The sequence below is a fragment of the Acinonyx jubatus genome, chromosome A2 (genome assembly GCF_027475565.1).
Source record: "Acinonyx jubatus isolate Ajub_Pintada_27869175 chromosome A2, VMU_Ajub_asm_v1.0, whole genome shotgun sequence".
NCBI classification, from domain to species: Eukaryota; Metazoa; Chordata; class Mammalia; order Carnivora; family Felidae; genus Acinonyx; species Acinonyx jubatus.
The window spans coordinates 73,802,382-73,823,214 of NC_069383.1; the positions used below are offsets into that span (position 1 = coordinate 73,802,382).

Here is a 20,833-nt window from a genome sequence, read left to right on the forward strand (position 1 = left end):
CTTGTTAAAAGGGAAAGTTGGAAAAACACACCCTCATTAAGGGAAGGTGATGTGAAGACACACAGGGAGAAGAAGGCCATCTCTAAGCTAAGAGGAGAGGCCTGGAACGTATCCTTCCCTCACATCCTTCAGAAGGAGCCAACCTTGCCCACACTTTGATTACAGACTTCTGGTCTTCCGAACTGTGAGACAATACATTTCTGTTGTTTGAGCCACCCAGTCTGTGGGACTTTTCTACAAGAACTCCAGCAAACTAACACAGAGTGGAAAGTCATCTATGAAAGGAAGGAGGGGTGGAGGAGGGTAGCTAGAAGGATTGAGGGAAGTGGAAAGGTTTCAGCAGGAAACAGGCCAGCCACACAGGGCAAGACTGTACACAGTTGCCTTGGGTTCCAGCTAGGCCAGAGATGATAAATTTATTTACAGAGTGGTTTCCTCAAGCAGCTCTTGGCAGCCGGTGGGCAGAGGGGGAAAAGATGCCAGGTCAAAATCAAGGTCTGGCGGAGTAGATTACAAGCAAAACACAAAGGGATACGGCCACTGAGGATACTGGCAAGGGAATGATGTACCGTGAGTGAACAGAGAAGGAAACAGGAGGGGGATGGGCAGAGAACGGGTGGTCTGGAAACAGGGAACCCACAAAGAAGAGATAAAAGGAGTACAGCAGGAGTGAGGAAGCTCACAGGGAAAGATAGTTACTGGGATTTAGTATTTTAGATGAGGAAGTCAGGGAAGTCGGAAGCTACACAGCTGTATACAATGTATACATTATTCACACAGACACAGGGGGCCTCAGACCATGATAGTAGTTAGGTGAGAAAAAAACTGCAACAGCTCCCACCACCCTCAATGCATGGAAAAATAATGACCAGGAATATCCCCAAATCATATTTGTACTTGACTCCTAGAATCTGGTTCTCAGAAAAATCACTGCTGTGTTTATATCTCCAGTATTACAGTTACATATTTATACAAAACAACAAAGAGGGGCATGGCCTAGAAGCAGAGGTCAATGCATCTGACCCCCCCATCTATCTCACAAAATTATTATATTAAGCAGAGAGGAAGCAAGTTACCTATAAAAATGTACCTGAGGAAGTTACAGATCAGATGCAAAAATGTTAAGACATTTTATATGCTTTGTACACATTTCCTTAGGATACAAAAATTAAAATAGCTGTAAAATGCAAAAATATGTGTTGGCAGCCCCTTCTACTCTGCAAACAGGAAACAAATGACCAGAGCACAGAAAATTAGAAAATTAAAAAGCTCGTAAATGACCAATCTACCCCCCCCCACTACAAAAAAAGTGCTTAATTATCTGGGTTATATACGATAAACAAACAAACAAACAAACCTCTTTGCATTTCCAAGGTTTATTTCAACCACTAGAATTTTTGTATTTCTTAGTAAAGAGCCAAGCATAGTCAACACTTTGTTCTGGCAACTCATCTGAGCTAAAATAACAGAGGCATGAAGCATAACTAAAACTACACAATTTAACCTTTTTAATTTAAACACAAGAACAATTCATGAATTGCTGTGGCTTTAGACATTTCCAACCCTTTCTAAACACACATATTTATACTCACTTAGAACTTTTTACTTCCACAGTTCAAAAGGCTTTATACATAGTACTTTTACACTGGGAGAGATTAACTGTATTTTCTGACTGTTCATATTTTAGGTATCATTTTGAAACACATTACTAATTTAAAAAAATAAGATTCAAAACTTCCCTGAAGTCATAGTATATTATGGCACAGGAAAAATGAGGCCACTCGGGAGATGGCCTAAGACATCTACTGGGGACAAAAAGGTGAGAAAGAATTTGGAAAGTTCTGCAACTTTATACAAGGATATAAGGATATCCTTATAAATGGTTAGTCCACCCATCAAAAGTATAGATTAAACTTAGAGAACAAAAACGCTTCATATTTTAATCAGCGCCCAGATACAATATGAATGAAGAGCGAAATGATCGTCCTCTCTCCAAATAGGATGGGCTTCAACAAAATTTCCTATTCGAACAAAGTTGCCTAGTGTAAACATCCCTCAATACTTAACTTCCAAAGTGTCTCATTCTCTCTCTACAACAAGCAGTAGCACACTATTCATGAATATAATTCCAAGCTGCTTATAAAAATCCGCAGTCATGGCACTTCAGCCTATTGAAGAATGAAAGAATAATAAGTCTTTCGAATAGGTCCACATCTCTTTTTCTCCTCTGTTCAAGGTCAAACATTTACACACACCCTATAGAAATCCTCTAGGAATCAGGGAATAGCAACTAAAGTCCAGCTCCAGGCACTCTGGAGGAGGCCACTCCTTGAGGTAAGGAGTCCTCTGCCTCATAAATACTGAGTAGGAAGAGAGATGCCACACCTTGATGCATATCTAAGAAGCTGATTCAGTACCCAGGTTTCAAGACTAGAATCTTAACTAAATTCCAACACAGAAGTCCTCCAACTGCCAAAGAAAAGTGAGTTCAAGAAAACTTTTAACACTGTAATCTGAGGATGATCATAGAACTTGGTGACTTCTTGCGTATTTAATCACAAATGCAGTGTCCTTTTCTGGGATCTTAGTAAAACTGTAAGTGCATGTTGACTGTTAGGATTTTATTTTACATTTAAAGATAGATAGGGTGCCTGGGTGGCTCAGTTGGTTAAGTGTCTGACTTCTGCTCAGGTCACAATCTCACAGTTCAAGCCCTGTGTATGGCTCTGTGAGGACAGCTTGGAGCCTGGCGCCTGCTTCAGATTCTGTGTCTCCTTCTCTCTCTGCCCCTCCCCTCCTCGAGCTCACGCACTCTCTCTCTATCTCTCTCTCTCTCCCCCCCCCCCAAATATAAAAAATAAAGAACATTAAAAAATAAAATAAAATAGATTCTCCCTCCCCCTATGGGGTGTTTGGGTGGCTCAGTCAGTTAAGCGACCGTCTTCAGCTCAGGTCAAGATCTCAGCTTATGGGTTTGAGCCCTGCATCAGGCCCTGTGCTGACAGCTCAGAGCCTGGAGCCTGCTTCAAATTCTGTGTCTCCTTCTCTCTCTGCCCCACCCCCGTTTGCGCTCGCTCTCTTTCTCTCTCCCTCTCTTTCTGTATGTCTCTCAAAAATGAATAAAGGTTTAAAAAAATTTAAAGATAAAAAGCAACTTGAAGATGATCCTCTCTGACTGGCTTTACAAATGATAAAACTGAATGGCTAGAAATTGGCAAAGGAGACTCCACATTGTCTGACACTCAGTTCAACATTCTCTCTACTTATTGACAATATATATTTACTCACATTCAACAGATATTTACTGAATGTTTTACCATGTGCAAAACACATGAGGGATTACAAAGCTGAATGTAGTCATCCTCTCAAGGAATCTAAAAACTGGTGAGTTTCAAACAAAAAAAAATGGTGGGTTTCACAGTTTTAATATGTAAATCGTCACATGAAGTCTCCTAAGGTATTGTAGAGGAATATCTGAAAATAACTCTCCTCATAGCCCCAATTCTTAATTTCAAACTAAATCTTTCTTTCCTCCTTGTAGCCCTTCCAAATACAGAAGGTGATGTCATGGTGAGAGCATCGGTGAAGAGAAGGATGATGATGACAACGAAGACAAGGGCAATGGGAATACCAACTATGAGACATTTACTATGTGCTCATCACTCTTCTGTAACCTTCATATACTTAGCTTATTTAATCTTCGCAACAATCTTAGGAGGGAGATAAACATCTCTAACTTATAAGAGACTTGGAAAAAGTAAGTCAATTGCCCTTGAAAAGGTAGCTGAGTTAGGGTTTACACCCAGGCATGCCTTTACTACTACCATCTCCCAGGAGCCTGACCCTGGCACTTCCAGTAATTAACTGGAAACTCCTGGGCCCCTCTGGACCTCAATTTCTTCATCCGTGAAATGATGAAGTTGGCCCCGTGATTTCCAACATCTCCTCCAGGTGTACCATTCTGTGATTTACTAACTTGAGTTTTGTTTTTTTGTTTTTGTTTTTGTTTTTTGGTTTTTTTTGTTGTTGTTCTTTTTTACCAATATCTTGTACAGAGGAAGGAAAACACTTTGTAAAAGCTAGAGAAAATTTTGCCCCATATTACAAAATCCAGACCTTTGTGCAATGGTTTCCAGGTAAAGGAGGGTGGGTAGTAACCAGCTTCATATACACATCCTTCCCTAACTTTCATCTAGGTTCCAGCCTCAGATTTTTTGGAAAGCTAATCTCACAGCCACATGACAAAATAACAATCATTAACAATGGCATTTAAACTAAACAAGAGGTTTTTCAAATTCCTAATAATGATTAGGAGTCATCTGTAACAACATGGGAAAATACCACATTTTGGGTTAAAAGAAAAAAGCAGCATATAATAAATGGCTTATGTTTTTTTGTTTCTAAACATAGGGAAAGAAGCAAGAACATTCAACAGTGGTTGTAGCTAGGTAATAGGATTGGGAGACTTTCCTCCTTTTCCTTATTTTTCTCTTTTATGTAAGCTTACATTACCTCCATAATTAGAGGGGAGACATTTCTTTACAAAGAGAGAAAAAGTACCAAATATTCTCCAACTGATTTCTTCTGAGAAGAAAATATACTCTCCTAAAAACATCTCAGTAACACTGCAGAAATTCCAGAAATACAGGTTTAGAGGAGAACATCATTATTACCAACTATAGATGGGGAAGAAAATATTCCTCTATTGCTTTAGGTCTAGAATAACTAAGCTTTACAGGATGTTTCAGGAATGCTGGAAGGAGAAGTTGTTTTGTAGTCCAGGAACACGTGGCTTTGTAGAGCTGGGCCCCAGGAAAAAAGGAACAGGTGCAACAGACAAAGAGGCAGACCATGAGAGCCAAATGTCACTGGCCCCATCCAGAAATCCCAATCTGGAGCAGGTTCTCCCTGAGTGGTCCTGCCCTGCACCACAGCCAACCACATGGCCAAGGGGATTTCCACAAGCACAAATGTCCTCACTTCTCTGAAGCAGTACGGCAGTGAGAGAACAGGTAGCTTATTTCACAGAAACTGCAACTGTTAAATCAAACAACCACAACCAAACTAATCTATGCTTCATTAGGCTGCAGGATAAGCACACTGTGTATATACTTTTGTGTTCATATATAAACTCACTACACACACACACGCGCGCGCGCACACACACACACACACACACACACAGCCCAATTTACAACACATGTCAATTACTGTGGCTTTGGATGGTGACAATGAAACACTTCACTCTATAGCACTCCTGAGAATATTTTGTAAACACATTGTCTGTCTGGTGATTCCCACTGATACCACAAAAAACTCAGGAAAGAGTACAATTTAAAAATCACGTTCAAAATGCTTTTAATTACATATGGACCCTCTGCCCTCTTGGAAGACTTTTTTGCTACTTTGTAGCAAGTAGGTAAAGACAGATCTGATATACAAAGGATACCAAAACTAGAACAGGAAAGTCAGCCCCTCCTTTGGAATCTGATAGACAATAAGTGGCATCAACATCACATCACATCCTGATTCAGTGCAGGGCTGCAGGGAGCTGAGGTGCCCAACTTACCAACAACTCCAGACTTGCCCTAAGCACGTACCTCACAATGGGCTTCTCCAGCACTACCACCCTTAAGGGGTCAATAACACAAAGGCCTGGGGGTATTTTTGCTAATTTAAAAAGACATATTTCTGTTGACTGCCACCAAAATTCATTCAAATAATTAAAGCTGAAAAATAAAAACAACTATAGAGATGTCATCTCTTCTTTTTTTAAGGCATTTTTTTCTGTTTCTTAAGTGTGAAGTTGGCACCTATTAAGTATACCCAGAAGTAATTAAATACATCCAACATAAGATAAAGAAATTTAACCTACCTCATCAAAGGTGGTGTCGTCTTTCTTCAAAGCTGTAAAACAAAAAGGGAAAGGAAGAAGTTATTGTGAAACATCTCAAGGAAACTAAGTATCTAAGTTCTAGAAAACAGAAAGAAAACAAAGCAGTATGGTGTTTTCATTTCAGAAAGTAAAACTGTACCCCAACCTGAATAACAATGTTATGACACAAATAGGAAAACTACAAATGAGACAGAGAATTGCACAGCATGCTTCTTTGTGAGACACTTTCATAAATATGTAAATGGACTATCCTCCCAAGTATGGAAAAGAAGAATGTATATCTTTCCCCTATCTCTTCTTTAGTAGGAAAACATTTTAATGAAAAGTATGAAAGAATCAAAAAGTAATCTTAAAGAAATGTCCCCTTCAGCTTCTGGGTTTTGTGCATATGTCATTATGCACGGTGTGTGGTCCTCCCAAACCAATTGTCAGGATGACACCCACTCTGCACAGTGCCCTGAATGAGATTCCCATACCGAGAGAGGTTTAAATACAGTAATGAAAGACTAAGCATGTTAAACTAAGCACTGCAGAGACATAATTCAAACATTTCAACATGATCAATTTTATAACGAAGTATCACGAAAGGAAACAATGCATTCAGAATGTTGTATGGGAATTGGCAAATGCTCAAAATTTATTTAAATATGCATGGATTCAGAATTGGCATTCTATTACTCTAAAGAGAGAGAAGTAAGTATTTCATGCATAGTTGGCAAACACCCTAGTTCCTTAAATCCTACAATTACTTAGAATGTTTCATATTAAGGAGAATGCACAAAGGAGCTAATTTAGCTGAAATCACTAGCTGGAGACATGTTTCTAATTTATAGAATTGTGCATAGGTGTTTACCGTCTGTACTGGACAGTTCTAGTCAGGATAGAAGCACTTGTGTTGCTCTTACTTGGAAAGCTATGTTCTGACAAAAGCAATGGAAAACAAATTATGTTGGGAATCAATCTCTGAGAGAAGTCATGTGATTAAATGGAAGCTACCATACCAGAGCTTATATTATACAATGTAACAATCTTGAAAAGTATATTTTCTGTTTCATACCATAGACTTGTCTTTTTAAACATCACGAAGTATGTAGTTGTGGTGAATTAAGGGGGGTGAGGGTAGATTGAGGGAAATAAAGTGTTTCTGAAAGTTCAATTCTTAGTTTTCCTCTTTTTACCTAAGAAGCTGATCTGTACCAAATTTCTCTACTGACTTTATTAGAGGACAACTACTTCTAAATGAAAAATAAAAAGACAGCCCTTTATACCATTCTCAAATGGCTTATCTTACATTCAATTACTTACATACATTTTATTATATATTTCGCTTTAACTTACACTAACTCTAAAATAAGCTATTTTGAGGGGCGCCTGAGTGGCTCAGTCGGTTAAGCGTCCAACTTCGGCTCAGGTCATGATCTCATGGTTCGTGAGTTCGAGCCCCGCGTCAGGCTCTGGGCTGATAGCTTCTGTGTCTCCCTCTGTCTCCCTCTGTCTGCCCCTCCCCTGCTTGCACTCTGTCTCTTGCATTGTCTCAAAAGTAAATACACATTAAAAAAATTAAAATAAGCTATTTTGATAGAAAGCTGTAAGATCCTCAATGATTCTTAAAGACTATTTTTAATTTAGAACGTAAAACTTCTAATCTAGAAGGCTTTCTTTAAATATCAGTCAACAATGTTACTAAACTCCCACCCTCACTCCCTCAAACCTAAGGCATATCTTCTAATTAACATACTTGAGTAGTGATTCCAAGATAAAATATTAGTGACCTACATAAATATAGGCAAGTTGTTCCATCTAAAAAATTTTTCCTAATAAGAAATGATTAGCTCACTGACTTCAAATACAAAGTCAATCATTGTACAGCCACATACCTAGCTCATTTAACAAAAATTAATGAAAAATTATGTGGCTGTCATGTAAGATGCAAAGCTAAAGCAGCAAGCTTATAAATCACAGCACAAACTTCCTGTATTTTCTTTACTTTGGACATAATAAAAGTTTAGTCTTGGGTTTTCTTAAGCAAAGCATCCAATAAGAACTACAGTTGATAACTACCCCTCGGGTAACTGCAAACACAGAATGAAGACCCTCAAACTGAGAGAATAAAGAAAGCAAGAAACTAAATTGTCTTTGACGTCCTGACTGGACTATTTCTTTCTTGCCCCCAAATCCTGCCAATTCCTTCAACATTCTGGATAAAGGGGTAGGGTCTGTAGGTAGAAAGAAATGGAAGAAATATTAGAGGAAATTGCAGGTGTATTTTCTAAGATATAAGGAGCAGAAAGCTAGATTCTCTCCCATGCACACTATTCTCAAGCCCAAGATATCTTAGGGGAGAACATTTTAAGACCAAAAAATCTATGACCTCAGTAACTCTTCACTGGTGGATCGACACTTTATATAGTTTCTTATAAATATGGAATCCTTGCTTGAACAGCAGTTAACAGTAACAACAAAGGCCAATTAAATACGTCTCTGCCAAATATTTACCAGGTCATTGATGAATAATAAACTATTACCCAAACAAGCACGCAACATCTCATTATTGATTACATTCCTCGATTGTCATTAATCATTCATGTAAATGTAAACTCACAAGTGTCTTCAAAGATATCATGGAATAGCAAGTATATTACACTTTTATGGGTTAACAAAGGTGTATGTATACATTGAATCATTTGAGATAATCAGGTAGTCTATTTAGTCCTCTGCTCGGACACTGCTTCCTCTAGAGAGCTTGCCATGCTCTCACCAAGACTAAAGTGGTGTCCCTCCTATGTTCTCCAACAGCAAATTGTGCTAATCTTCTTGGTAAAATTTGTCATTCTATATTGTCAATGCCCTTTCACTGGCCTGTCTTCTTATAAAAGTCCTTGCGGACTGGTACCAATGGCCACTGAAACTGAATGTCAGCACAATATCTCGCACATAGGAGGTACTCAATAATTATTTGTTGAATTAATTATGTCTACCTCAAAGGCCAAAAGACAGCCTCTTGCCTTTTGAGATACACTAAAGTGTTGGCATATGAAAACCATACACTATTTTCTCTCATGAAAGGATCATAGATATAAATTCCATTTCCTAGTTTTCAAATTAAAATCTTTTGAAACTACATTGGAAGAAGACATGGTACTGTATTTACATTTTGTGTCTGAACCTTTAACCTTAAGAATGGACTTATCAAATGACAGCTGGACTCTACATTACACACATACAGAACAAAGTAACAAACCCAAAATTTCAGCCTCTTCCTTTCATTCAGTTCTCTCACAAACTACATCTTTTAAAAAAATGGTGTACACGGGCTTCACCTCAAATATCACAGAGTATAAACTTCCTTTCTCTGGGAGTTAATCCAAACAAGTGTGAAGAAATGCATTCAAATGACTATGAAGAAATGACAGTTTGACCTAATCTTACACAGAAAGCATTCCTCCTCCTAAGCTATCATTCAAAAATAAAAAGAAACAGGAAAGAAAAGAGGAAAAGGATTTTAACATAAACTTTTTAACAACTAAGTTCCCATTTCTCTTTATTTATGTTAAGCAAAATTAAAAAAAAAAAACACGTGAGACAACAACAGTAATTCCTAAATAAGTGAACACACTGACATTATTTAGCAGAAAACCATAAATACTCACCACTGAAATCAGTGGATGACTTTGAAATTCAATTACACCCATCTTGTAAAAGAACTGTAACTATGTTGTAGTCACTCCCTGGCAGATGTCATAAATTAGAGTGCTATGGCTTGAAAGCCAGTGTGTTTTATTAGACCTTATATAATATAGTAATCTCAGATCAGCTGTATTGGGGTGGGTAGCGACAAAGCTGGTATGACCATTTACGTGTGGATGAATTAAACATCAGCGTTGCCGCTCTTATACAGTCCAAATGGTTATTAACAATAAACTGATTGAATATCACATACTTTCAAAAGTTGTGCTCATTTTCTATAGATGAACGGTTAACTTCTCAGGACTAAACAACGATACTGTATATTTTACCCTATAACAAGCTACACTTTTGAATCATACCAAAAAAGCAAAATGAAGTCAGTATGTTTACTTCAAAAGCCATCATAGATTGGTTAAAGGGAATGCATATACAGAGATGTTGGATTACTCACCAAGAATAAACCATTCACTCTGTGATCTCATGAAGTACCAATGAAGAAAGGGGGGAGACAGGGGATACATAGAGAAACTGGAAGGAATAGTAACGGCCCCCATTATTGATCTTCACATGTAACATCTTGCACTAGATACTTTACGTATTCTATCGGATTTAATCGTCACAACAACCGTAAGAAAATGTATACATGTGGACTCTAAGGTTGAGGGATATTCTGCTAGTTGACCAAGACACACAGCAAGCTGGGAAAACAGGGTTCAAACCCAGACCAGACTAACTCCAAAGTCCATCCTGTTTTAACACGGTAAAGTCAGTAACCACTTCTTCCCTTCTCTTTCTTCCCACCTAGAAAATCAATTATGTCAATATGATGCAATCACCAATAATGATAATAACATTATGAACATCTCTTGAGTCTACACTACATACTGCACAAGACATCATATGCGTTATTTCCCTAAGTGCCAATATCAAAACTGAGTTGTACATGAAAAACTGAAGCTCAGGGGCGCCTGGGTGGCTCAGTAGGTTAAGCATCCAACTTTGGCTCAGGTCATGATCTCACGGTTTGTGGGTTCAAATCCCACTTCAGGCTCTGTGCTGACAGCTCAGAGCCTGGAGACTGCTTCGAATTATTTGTCTCCCTCTCCCTCTGCCCCTCCCCCATTCACACGCTGTCTCTCTGTCTCCCTCTCAAAAATAAACAAACATTAAAAAAATTAAAAAAAAAAAAAAAACTGAAGCTCAGAAGGTGAGGGACCTGTCCAAGGTCACACTGCTGCATGTGGCAAGACGGGAAATCTCCAGTGGTCTGACACAGCCCACACCCTTAATCTATGCACTATACAATCCCATAGTAAAAACCCCATTCCATAGTCTTGAGCACCTTAAAACCTTTACATAACCAAATTTGTTTTATTGCTTTTTGATGTTGCAAATATAACATTAAGAAAGTACTCAGATAACAAAGATTAATTTTTCTGCAGTCCCACTTCACATGTATGTCTTGAGTTTGACATACAATCATAACCACATAAAACCTCTTTATCTCTTTACAGTATTCCAGAATGGGACTTGCTATTCAGAATCATGACCTTCCTTCAATACAAGAAATAATCAGTTAGGTTCACTGCACTGTACTGTTTCTGAAAGAAGGAAGTAAAATCTACTAGATCATAGAAGACATTTTAACAAGTGTTGGAATCAAAAGGAGTTTCACATCACTAAATCTCAGTAAGCTAGAAAATCCAATTAACTGTAATACCCCATTCGCCAGCATTGTAGTTAATCCAAATTTTACTGATTGTCGATCAAAATCTTAAAATTGCTTAAACATAAGGAATTTTTGTATTAATGTCCTTGGTTTCTTACTGAGATTCAACTGCAATGAATTATTTAACACAAAACTGGAAGGGCTCCAACAGAGTCATTAGCATTAGTAAATATACAGTTAATGTGTTTTAGAACAGGGCTTAATGGACTCCAGAACCCGCCTCTGTGATGCTTTGGGTCCCAGGTTGAACATCCTCCTTAAAAATGCACACCAACTGAACACCTTGCTCTCTCACACTCTTGGCTTCAAACTTCATTTGCATGTAGGAACTCTTCAAATGCATCCCTAACTCGTGAAACTGCAACTATCCAATACATGCAATAAGTAAACCAAGATTAAATGTTGGTTTCACACCATAACTTTACAGTCATTTCGGAAAGATTTTGTGTACCAATAGAAAATTTTTAAACCCAACACAAAGAAAACTAGGCTAAATTTTGATCCATATTTCCTCTTGCTTGAAGAAAGTTTGCATATTTTACAGTGTGCTTATATAATGATTTTTTTTACAGGAATGGATGGATGGATGAATGACTCCAATACTCATATTCACCCCAGCGGTTTATTTTAAGGAATTAAGCACTTTATGCTTAATTTCCATTAACACCTTCATTAACATGGATGACATGTTAAACAAGCGAAACAAAGGCTAGAAAGCTTCTTAGGGAATCTGAGGGGTTATTTTTAGTGCTTGTAGGATTTTCTTGCTGAAAACAGTTACCTGCATAAATGAAAGTTCTAATGTTAGAGGAGGCAGCTACCGTCTTAAGGTTAAAAGGGGTTTTCAATGGCTAACCCTAAAAAGCTAGCAAACCCACTCCACATAATACTGTTGTCACCCTGTTATAGTCCGTGACATGGATTTATTCTTAAATGTCCTAAACATTTCTCAGTCGGTTTTTATTTGTGTATCAGTTGGTTGGTTTAAAGACAATAGCCCCGGAGCTGTAGTAAATGTAAGAAGTTCTGGGGACTTATTCCTAAATGTTCAGACAAGTTCACAGCGCGCATTTATTTGCTGCAATGGAAAGATTCAGAGAGCTTGGGACAGAACAGCCGAATCTCGCTTTCGAGGACCCGAAGTACCGAACAAAAGGTCCCAAGGTATCTGTCCCACTTCCCTTTAGGTTGGATGTGTTAAAAAATACGAAGGAACAGCTCAACGTTTCACCAATTTCCAAAGCTAAATTATTGACTAAACACCCCAGAGCGAAACCTGCGCGCAAAAAAAATAAAAAAAATAAAAAAATAACAAGTGACCCAGGCGGCCGCTCAGCCCGGTGCGCAGCGGGGCCCGGGGCGTCCCATCGCCAGTCCAACGCGGGCGCGAAAGGCGGAGCGCTAGTGGCGAGGAGAGGAAACCCAAACTGTGGGCTTTAAGATCATCCACAAATGATCCCCTAGATCCCGAGGGAGAGGGGTGTCTCTCCTTTCCATTGTCGCCCTACCCCCAGGTCCGGGTACTGTTCCCTCCACCGTCCGCGCGCAGCACACTCTACACCAGCCCCGGGTGGTCGCCGCTTTGGTGATGCCAGAAGCTCGGGGCGGAGGAGCAGGCGCCGGGGGCGTCCGGCCCGGTGCCCGGGGCAGGGCGCCACTCACCGATGCGGCTGAAACTCTCCGACAAAGTTCTCCGCAACTTCTTCATCTTGCCGATCTTCTCGGCCGGCTGCGACTCAATGAGGTCGCACATCTGGGCGACGCGGGGCTCCGGCAACTTCCCCAAACTGGTCCAGAGCGGAGCGCAGACAACAGCGAGGGCGCGCGGCAAGAAGGCGGCGCCTCCTCCTCCTCCTCCTCCACCTCCTCCTCCGGCCAGGAGGCGACGCGCTGGGCTCAGGAGGCGAGTGGCGAGCTGCAGGCTCTGCTCCGGCCTGGGCCGCGGCTGGGCGGGCGGGGGCGTTCTACGTGGTGCCGGGGGCGGCCGCCATCGCCGCAGCCGCGGTGGACCCGCGCCGCGCCGCCGCCGCCCGGCTCATTTTCCCTCCTTTGTAACCGAGAGCAGCGCGGCCGGCGGCCGACAGCGGGGGTGGCGCGGCCGGAGGCGGGGCGGGGACGGGCTGGGAACTAGGTGCGGGAGCCGGGGGTCGCCGGAGCGCGCGGGGCACAGGCGGGGAGAAGTTCTCAGCCCCGAGTTTCGGGCGTTAGGGAGAAAGAGCCGCGGCGCTGAACCGCCACCCGCCCCGCCCTAACCGCCCCTCCCGCCGCTTCCGCCCCGCCTCCCCCTTGGCAAAGGACCCCGGGCTCGGGACCCCAGGGGGACCTTGGCTCCCCGGCTCGGAGTCCGCGTCCTCGGAGGGCCTCTAGTCCCGCTCGTGCCCCCGCGGCGCCCCCTCCCGGCCGCCCCCGCGCGCCTCCCTCGGCCCTGCCCGCCCCGCCCGCGCGCTCCAGGACCCAGGCCGTTGGAGGGCCTCGAACAGGCAGGGCTGGGAGCGGGCCCCTACTGGGGACTCCTCCTCGCGCTTTGGGGAGGCCACCCAAGGAAAGGCTCTGGATCTCGGTCGTTTATGACTGATTTTCTCCTTGCCACGAACGGTTGTGAAAAGGGCGAGGACCTGGGGGGAGGGGGTGGCCACCACCACTACCTCTGGGTCGGGGGAGTGGAAAGGCCTCGGAGACGCACTCAGGTTTGAGGGCGACTTTTTCTTTTCCCAGTTTTGCTAGGGAGGTTGTTAAGTTGGGCCCGTTTTTTAGGGGAGTCAAGTGCAAAGGCAGAAGCGTCAACTGTAACCCCCCAAGGCACGGTTAAGTGCTGTTTCCTTCACCGCTGTGCCACACTGAATGACTGATGGGAATGTAGATGCAGCTGATTTCTGATATAAATACCCATTTCTATAGTAAATAGCAATGGGATTCTAGAATGTATTACCAATTCTGGAATATATTGGTAATCTAGAATTACCAATATTCTAGAATTGGTAATTCTAGATTGCCGATTCTAGATTACCAATTCTAGCATGTATTTCTAAATTGGAAGACTTGGAGCCAAAAAAGATTCCGACCTCCTCTTCCCCGGCCTCAAAAAATAAATTTTAAAAAGGAGCACGTTGGGGGAGGCTTTAGAAAATCCCAAAACAAACAGTTCAGGCAGCAAACACACATCGTCTTCATTCTATTAAAACGTGGTGCAGCGAACACTCCAAACATCACTCTCCCAAGGGAGAGAGAAGGAAGATGGGGGAGGGACTGAATGTTGATTTGGGGCCAGCAAACTCCTTATGAATAGAAATTTAGTAATCTTGAGTCATCTGGCTGTGTAAGTAATAAGAGCTTGTGAGTGTGTGATAATGCTGTTTGGTTTAAAGGAAGTTTTGGGGAGTTTGTGTTTTGTTAAAAGATTTTTATCTTAAAACAAAAACTAGCCCCCTGCCTTCCTTAAATTGTAAGGTAGAACACTTCGACTTGTTCTCCTCTGCACTGAGCATATCATAGGGTCTTGATAGATGGCAGCTGATAACAGACAGGAAGTCAAGCCAAGCAAAGGAGGGTGGGGAATTCATCAAGATGCAAGAAGGCTGGGTCCTAGTGACCATAATTAGATATCATAGACAGCACCAAGTATGGCCTCAGACAGGAAAAAGTTTGACTTTTACCACTTCCTCAGATTACTTAGGGAGAAAGTTATCAGCAGCCATGAATGAAAAAACAAAAGCAACCAATTAAAATACTGATGGGTTCTATCTACCGAGTCAACAAAGTTGAAGAAATAGTTACTAATTTAATAATTGAGTACTGTGTGTCTGTGGCTATCCTATTCACTCTGACAATGACTAGTTCATATAGGTAAATACACATATAACTACAGATACAGATTCTCCATTTTACCTCCCCAGTATTTAATATTTCCAACCTTTTTAAAGGTCAACTTCTGCTTGAATAAATCATGGTATATGCATACAAAGGTATAGTAAGTAAACACTTTTTTTAGATGAGATAAGTCAATATGTACTGACGTGTAAATATGTCTAGGGTAAGTGAGTAACAAGCAAATTTATTATTAAATCATTTGTGGGGAAAAATATACAGATGTATGTTTCCACATGCACAGAAAATTTCTCCAGAAAAAGAACAAAGAACGATTAAGTGTGCATACCCAGAATAAACAGAGCATGTCCTTTGCCCTTATACCTTTAAGTACAATTTGAATGTTTTACCCAAAGAACACATTACTTATAAATACTAATAAAAATACTAATTTAAAACATAAAAATAATATTTACTTCATTTTTACCTACCCTACTCCAAAACTTCTGCTTTCACATCTCCAAAATAAACCTCACCTCATTACAATAGTATTCCTAACAGGAGAGATAGTGGTTAGTAATGGACCAAATAAACCTTGTCAATTATGAATAACCAACTTCCCGTTATATGCTTAACAACTTCCTTTGTTGGTTATATATTAAAATGATTAATTTTGTAAGAAACTGTGACACAAAGGAGGACATTTTTAACTGGATAGTTTTAAAATGTATACACTTAATAGGAATCATCTCTTTACACAGTTATTTGTTTCACTTATGTCTTTATCTTACATTTTTAAGTTCCCTGAGGGAAGGGAAAAGTACAATGTTTATTTCATAGTGAGTGTAAGCTAAAAATTTTTTTTAATGTGTATTCATTTTTGAGAGATGGAGGAAGACAGAGCATGAGTGGGGGAGGGGCAGAAAGAGAGAGACACACACAGAATCCAAAGCAGCAGAGCCTGATGCAGGGCTCAAACCCACAGACCATGAGATCATGACCTGAGCTGAAGTCAGACACTTAACCAACTGAGCCACTTAGGTGCCTCATCACAGTGGATGCAAATTAAATGTCAAGTGAATGTAGAATGTATCACTGCCCCTGGGAAGTGATGTGTTGTCCTCAGAAACAAAGATGACTATCCAGCATCTGTGTGGCATATGTATTTTCAGTGGGAGGATGGATCTGTGCCAGTCCTCCATCCGAACTTCTGGTTCACAAGGTTATAGTTTGGCTGGACTGAATTAAAGGTGCAGTATCTGAATACAAACACATAAACTTACCTACAGGCTGAACCCAACATGAGTTGACCTTAATCAAATTCATCGATTAAAGCATGCATATATATTAATTAGGCCTTGAGGAGTAGCAACAGTGGCTGGACATCCACAACTCATGGGTTCTAGTCCCTACTCTAAATGTTGTGTGGCCTTAAATAAAGTGACTTACCCACTTTCTTATCTATAAAAAAAAAAGGGAGGGGGCTTGAACTAGATGACCTCCAGGGTCATTCATTCCTGCAAAATTCTGATTTTAAGTTGAATGGTGAAATTTCTCCTCTCCCAGCTTATGTACTAAAAGGTAGATTTATTAATGAGGAGTAATTAACATGCAAGTAAGATGGACAAAGACAAAGACCATCGACAAAAATTAGGTAAAATTTAAGATACATTATTTCTAGTTTTGCTATACATTAATTACACTTTTATTATAAATGGATCTTGCCCATATAAGAAAAACAGCAGGCTAATATGCTGGCAGTAAATTTTAAGGGAATGAATCCTACTCCAAAGAAGATAAATTATAGAGGATTTGATTAGAATCTATAATCTAGCAAAAGGAGAAAACAGACTTACTGACCTGAAACAGTATGAAAAGATATTATCAGTAAAATAAAATCTATGAAACAAGGATGTCAAGTATGTAGGGAATAGAGTGGGAAAGCAAAATTAAAAAGAGAAAATGTATGTTTATTAATGTAAAATTTTAGAATTTAACCAAAGGGTAAATATTAAGACATACAGTCAGGTTGTAATTATTGAAGTGGTGGAAATTTACCTAATTAAATATCCTCTTAGAAATCTAAATAGTCACCCTAGTTAATTATTTTTAGGATCAAGTATTATCCTCCTTTTTTGAACACAGCCAGCAGGAACTGAAGTAGCACAAGTTTAAGTGACTTATACAAAGTTCCCAGTGAGTCATCAGTGAAACTGGCACATGGAATCCAAAACTCTTGTCACCAACTTTTGGTTAATGTCTAGCCTTAAGGTTTCCCCCCCCTTTTTTTTTTGACATAGAGCAAATTAAAATAAAAAAGGGAAGGGGAATGAAGGGTTGTTATATCCACACTTAGGTAAATGGAGCTCCCCATCCTTCCCCCTCCCTGTCTATCCACCACCCATTGCCTAGTGACTCCTAATTTCAATCCCTTTCACATTTACAGGAATCATTCTTGTTGCCACAAACATCCGGGCTTGTGCAGAACTAAGACCTGTATTTGTCTAATTGTTTTATAGGTAATTCTCTGTTCATCATATATTTCAAGACACCTAAGGACCTAAATAAATTGATCTACTTGCAAATGGCTGTAGTATGAACAAAGAAGCTGCCAAAACATCCAAATGATGTCACTATTAATTAGCTCAGAATAGTTTTGAAGAAAATAAACTACCAGGGTCAAAGCATGCATTGAAATACTGGTGAACTGCCCTGTCCTATTAAACCATGTTTAAATATTAATGTTACCTTGTTCCTGTTTTCAATTATTATATAATTTGTACAATGGAAGTCCATAGAAGAAAATACCAACCATGACATAACTCACTGAATCATGCTGTTTGGTGTTATTTGTGTGTGTGATACAGATGTGTCATCAAGAAAGGGTCCTCATTTATGACTGTCATCAATTTCAGTGCATCATGTTGCAGATCCATCAGAATTAAACTTCAGGGACCAGTCCTTTAATTGAATTCTGAACATGGATGTGAAAATGGTCAGAAGCAAATGTTTTAGTGAACCAAAACCTTATGCCTTTTGGTCAGTACAGACAAGTCCTGTTAGGAACAATATGTTCAGAAATGCAGCTCTTGTATCAAAAACACCCTAATCTTTCTTTCCAAGGCACTTGACAGTTCATCTGCATTCACATGCCTATTCTAATCAAGTGCTTCTAAGCCAAAAAAAGTGTCCATAGAATAATTATGTTGATGGTGTCATCAGACATATCACATTCCCTAGCAAAACTCACTATTTATTATTTTTAAATGTAATTGAAATACTTATGGTTTTATAATGTGCTATAAATTGATGCTTTCATTTTAACCCATACTACTCCAAGAGACATTATCATTACCACCGTGTTACAAAAGGAAATGAGCCTAGCGATGCCTAGATGCTGCCCCCAAAATCATCACACAGCTTCCAGTTTTAGATTGAGACACAGTTTGGTTACTAAAAACTTTTCTTTTATAAAGAAATTTTGTGTCATGATATATGACATTTTATTTTTGTTTTGATACACTTTGGGTATAATCATGGTTGTCCTTTTGGAAAGAAAGAACTATTCCAAAGCAGAGAAAGTTCTAAAAACAAACTCAAGCAGGTTAATGGATAGATAAAAACTCCTAAATTCCAGTACTATATTTTCTTTTTTCATACCTTATGGGAAAATATTAAAGGTGTGGTATTCAAAGGTAATACAATTGACTTTGAAAAAGAGGCTCCTTTCTACTCTACTCGGTGCTTGTAAATGAGCTAAACATTCTAAAACTATCACTTATTGGGCCGTTGCAGCACACATCAGAGTAGTGGATTCATAAAATGTAATTTGGTCATAACTAACATTTAATATAATATTCCTCACCTATGAGAATGAGTCATACCAAAATTACTTGGTGTCTTAGTCTGTTTGGGCTGCTATAAATGGAATACCACAGACTGGGTGGCTTTTTTTTTTTTTTAATGTTTATTTATTTTTGAGACAGAGAGAGACAGAGCATGAATGGGGGAGGGTCAGAGAGAGAAGGAGACACAGAATCTGAAGCAGGCTCCAGGCTCTGAACTGTCAGCACAGAGCCCGACGCGGGGCTTGAACTCACGGACCGTGAGATCATGACCTGAGCCGAAGTCGGACACTTAACCGACTGAGCCACCCAGGTGCCCCGACTGGGTGGCTTTTAAACAACAGAAATTTATTTTCCACAGTTCTGGAGGCTGAAAGTCAAATCAGGAAACCAGCATGGTTGACTTCAGCTGAGAACTCTCTTCCAAGGTGAAGACCGTCAACTTCTCACTGTTGAGAAGTGAGGAGGGAGCTCCCTGGGACATCTTTTACAAGGGCACTAATCTCATTCATGAGAGCTTCATACTTATAATCTAATCATCTCCCAAAGACCCTCCAAATACCATCATATTGGGGATTGTTTCAACATATGAATTTTGGGGAAACACAAACATTCAATCTGTGCATTTGGGGAGCATTTTCAAAGGATCATTCTAGAGCATCCTAGGCAGAGACTGGAGAAGCAGGAGGAGAAAGGGACACATATAGATTGAAAAAGACTCCAAGATGATTCTTGTACAACCCCCAACAAGTAGTAAGAATCATTGATTTAGTCCCTTAAATGGCAACATGATGGTTGTTATTTGATGAAAGCCAGATAGGGAAGACAACGTAGAAATATTCATGGAGCATAAAAGACAGTAATGCTGGAGAGGTAACATCCTAGGTGTGTTTCAAATGGTAAAACAGAAACCAGGGATAGGAGCCATAAGATACTCTCAGTTCTAGAACCTTTTGTAATGGCCTATATAGTATCACCAATGCTCTGCTTCTTCATCTGTAAACAACAGAGAGAGAATTGTTCTGGTCCTACCAGCCGAAAATTATCTCCTTTTCCTAATCAAATATATTTGATTTCTTCTAATTACAAACCAAAAAAACAGACATAGTCCAATTGAGTTGAACAGAAAGGATTGAGAGAATTGTTTTCTAGTACTATCTCTATTCTCTTATCATAAGCAAGTAATTTTACTTGACTTCATTTGTGTAATTATCAAATGCTTTTTTAAATTTAAATTCTAGTTAGTTAACATACAGTGTATTATTAGTTTCAGGTATAGAATTTAGTGATTCATTGCTTACATATAATACCTGATGCTCATTACAAGTGCACTCCTTAGTCCCCATCATCTGTTTAACCCATTCTCCACCACCACCCCCCACCTTCCCTCTGGTAACTATCAGTTTGTTCTCTACAGTTAGGTGTCTATTTCTTGGTCAAATGCATTTTGATACTTACCATGTCCCAAGCACTGTGCTAGGAGCAGGATATACTGCAGTGAAAGAGGTGGAGCACAGTCATAGCCCCTGCCTGCACAGAGCCTGCAGACTAGTGAGGGAAAATGAAAAGTGACCCGTTTTATTTTTTTAAGTTTATTTATTAATTTTGAGAGAGAGAGAGCACTTGTGCACACGTGAGTGGGGGAGGGCCAGAGAGAGAGGAAAGAAAGAACCCCAAGCAAGCTCCCCATTGTTCGTACAGAGCCCCACTCAGAGCTCAATCTCACAAAACATGAGATCATGACCTGAGCCAAAATCAAGAGCTGGACACTTAACCGATTGAGCCACCCAGGCGCACCCCCTCCCCATTTTAAAACAGAGGAAGAACTGGGTGCTATCGATACCGTGCATCAGAGAGATTTCTCTTGCTTCT

General features: G+C 40.1%; 1 protein-coding gene across 5 annotated transcripts in view; it reads right to left on the minus strand.

The window, feature by feature from the left end:
* The window catches only part of CDK14 (cyclin dependent kinase 14), a 599,181-nt gene that overhangs the window by 558,563 nt on the left and 19,785 nt on the right, over positions 1-20,833 (minus strand). For 3 of the 5 annotated variants that reach the window (XR_008296846.1, XM_053218473.1, XM_027071855.2), the window contains exons 1-2: positions 12,975-13,555; positions 5,876-5,907 (exon numbers count right to left, since the gene is read on the minus strand). Coding sequence is in view for 3 of the 5 variants with exons in the window: in XM_053218473.1 (XP_053074448.1) it covers positions 5,876-5,907; positions 12,975-13,065 (123 nt within the window). In the remaining 2 variants the exon portion in view is untranslated. Of the gene's footprint in view, positions 1-5,875; positions 5,908-12,974; positions 13,556-20,833 lie in introns of those variants that run through there. The other 2 variants (XM_027071854.2, XM_027071858.2) reach the window with 2 other exon arrangements.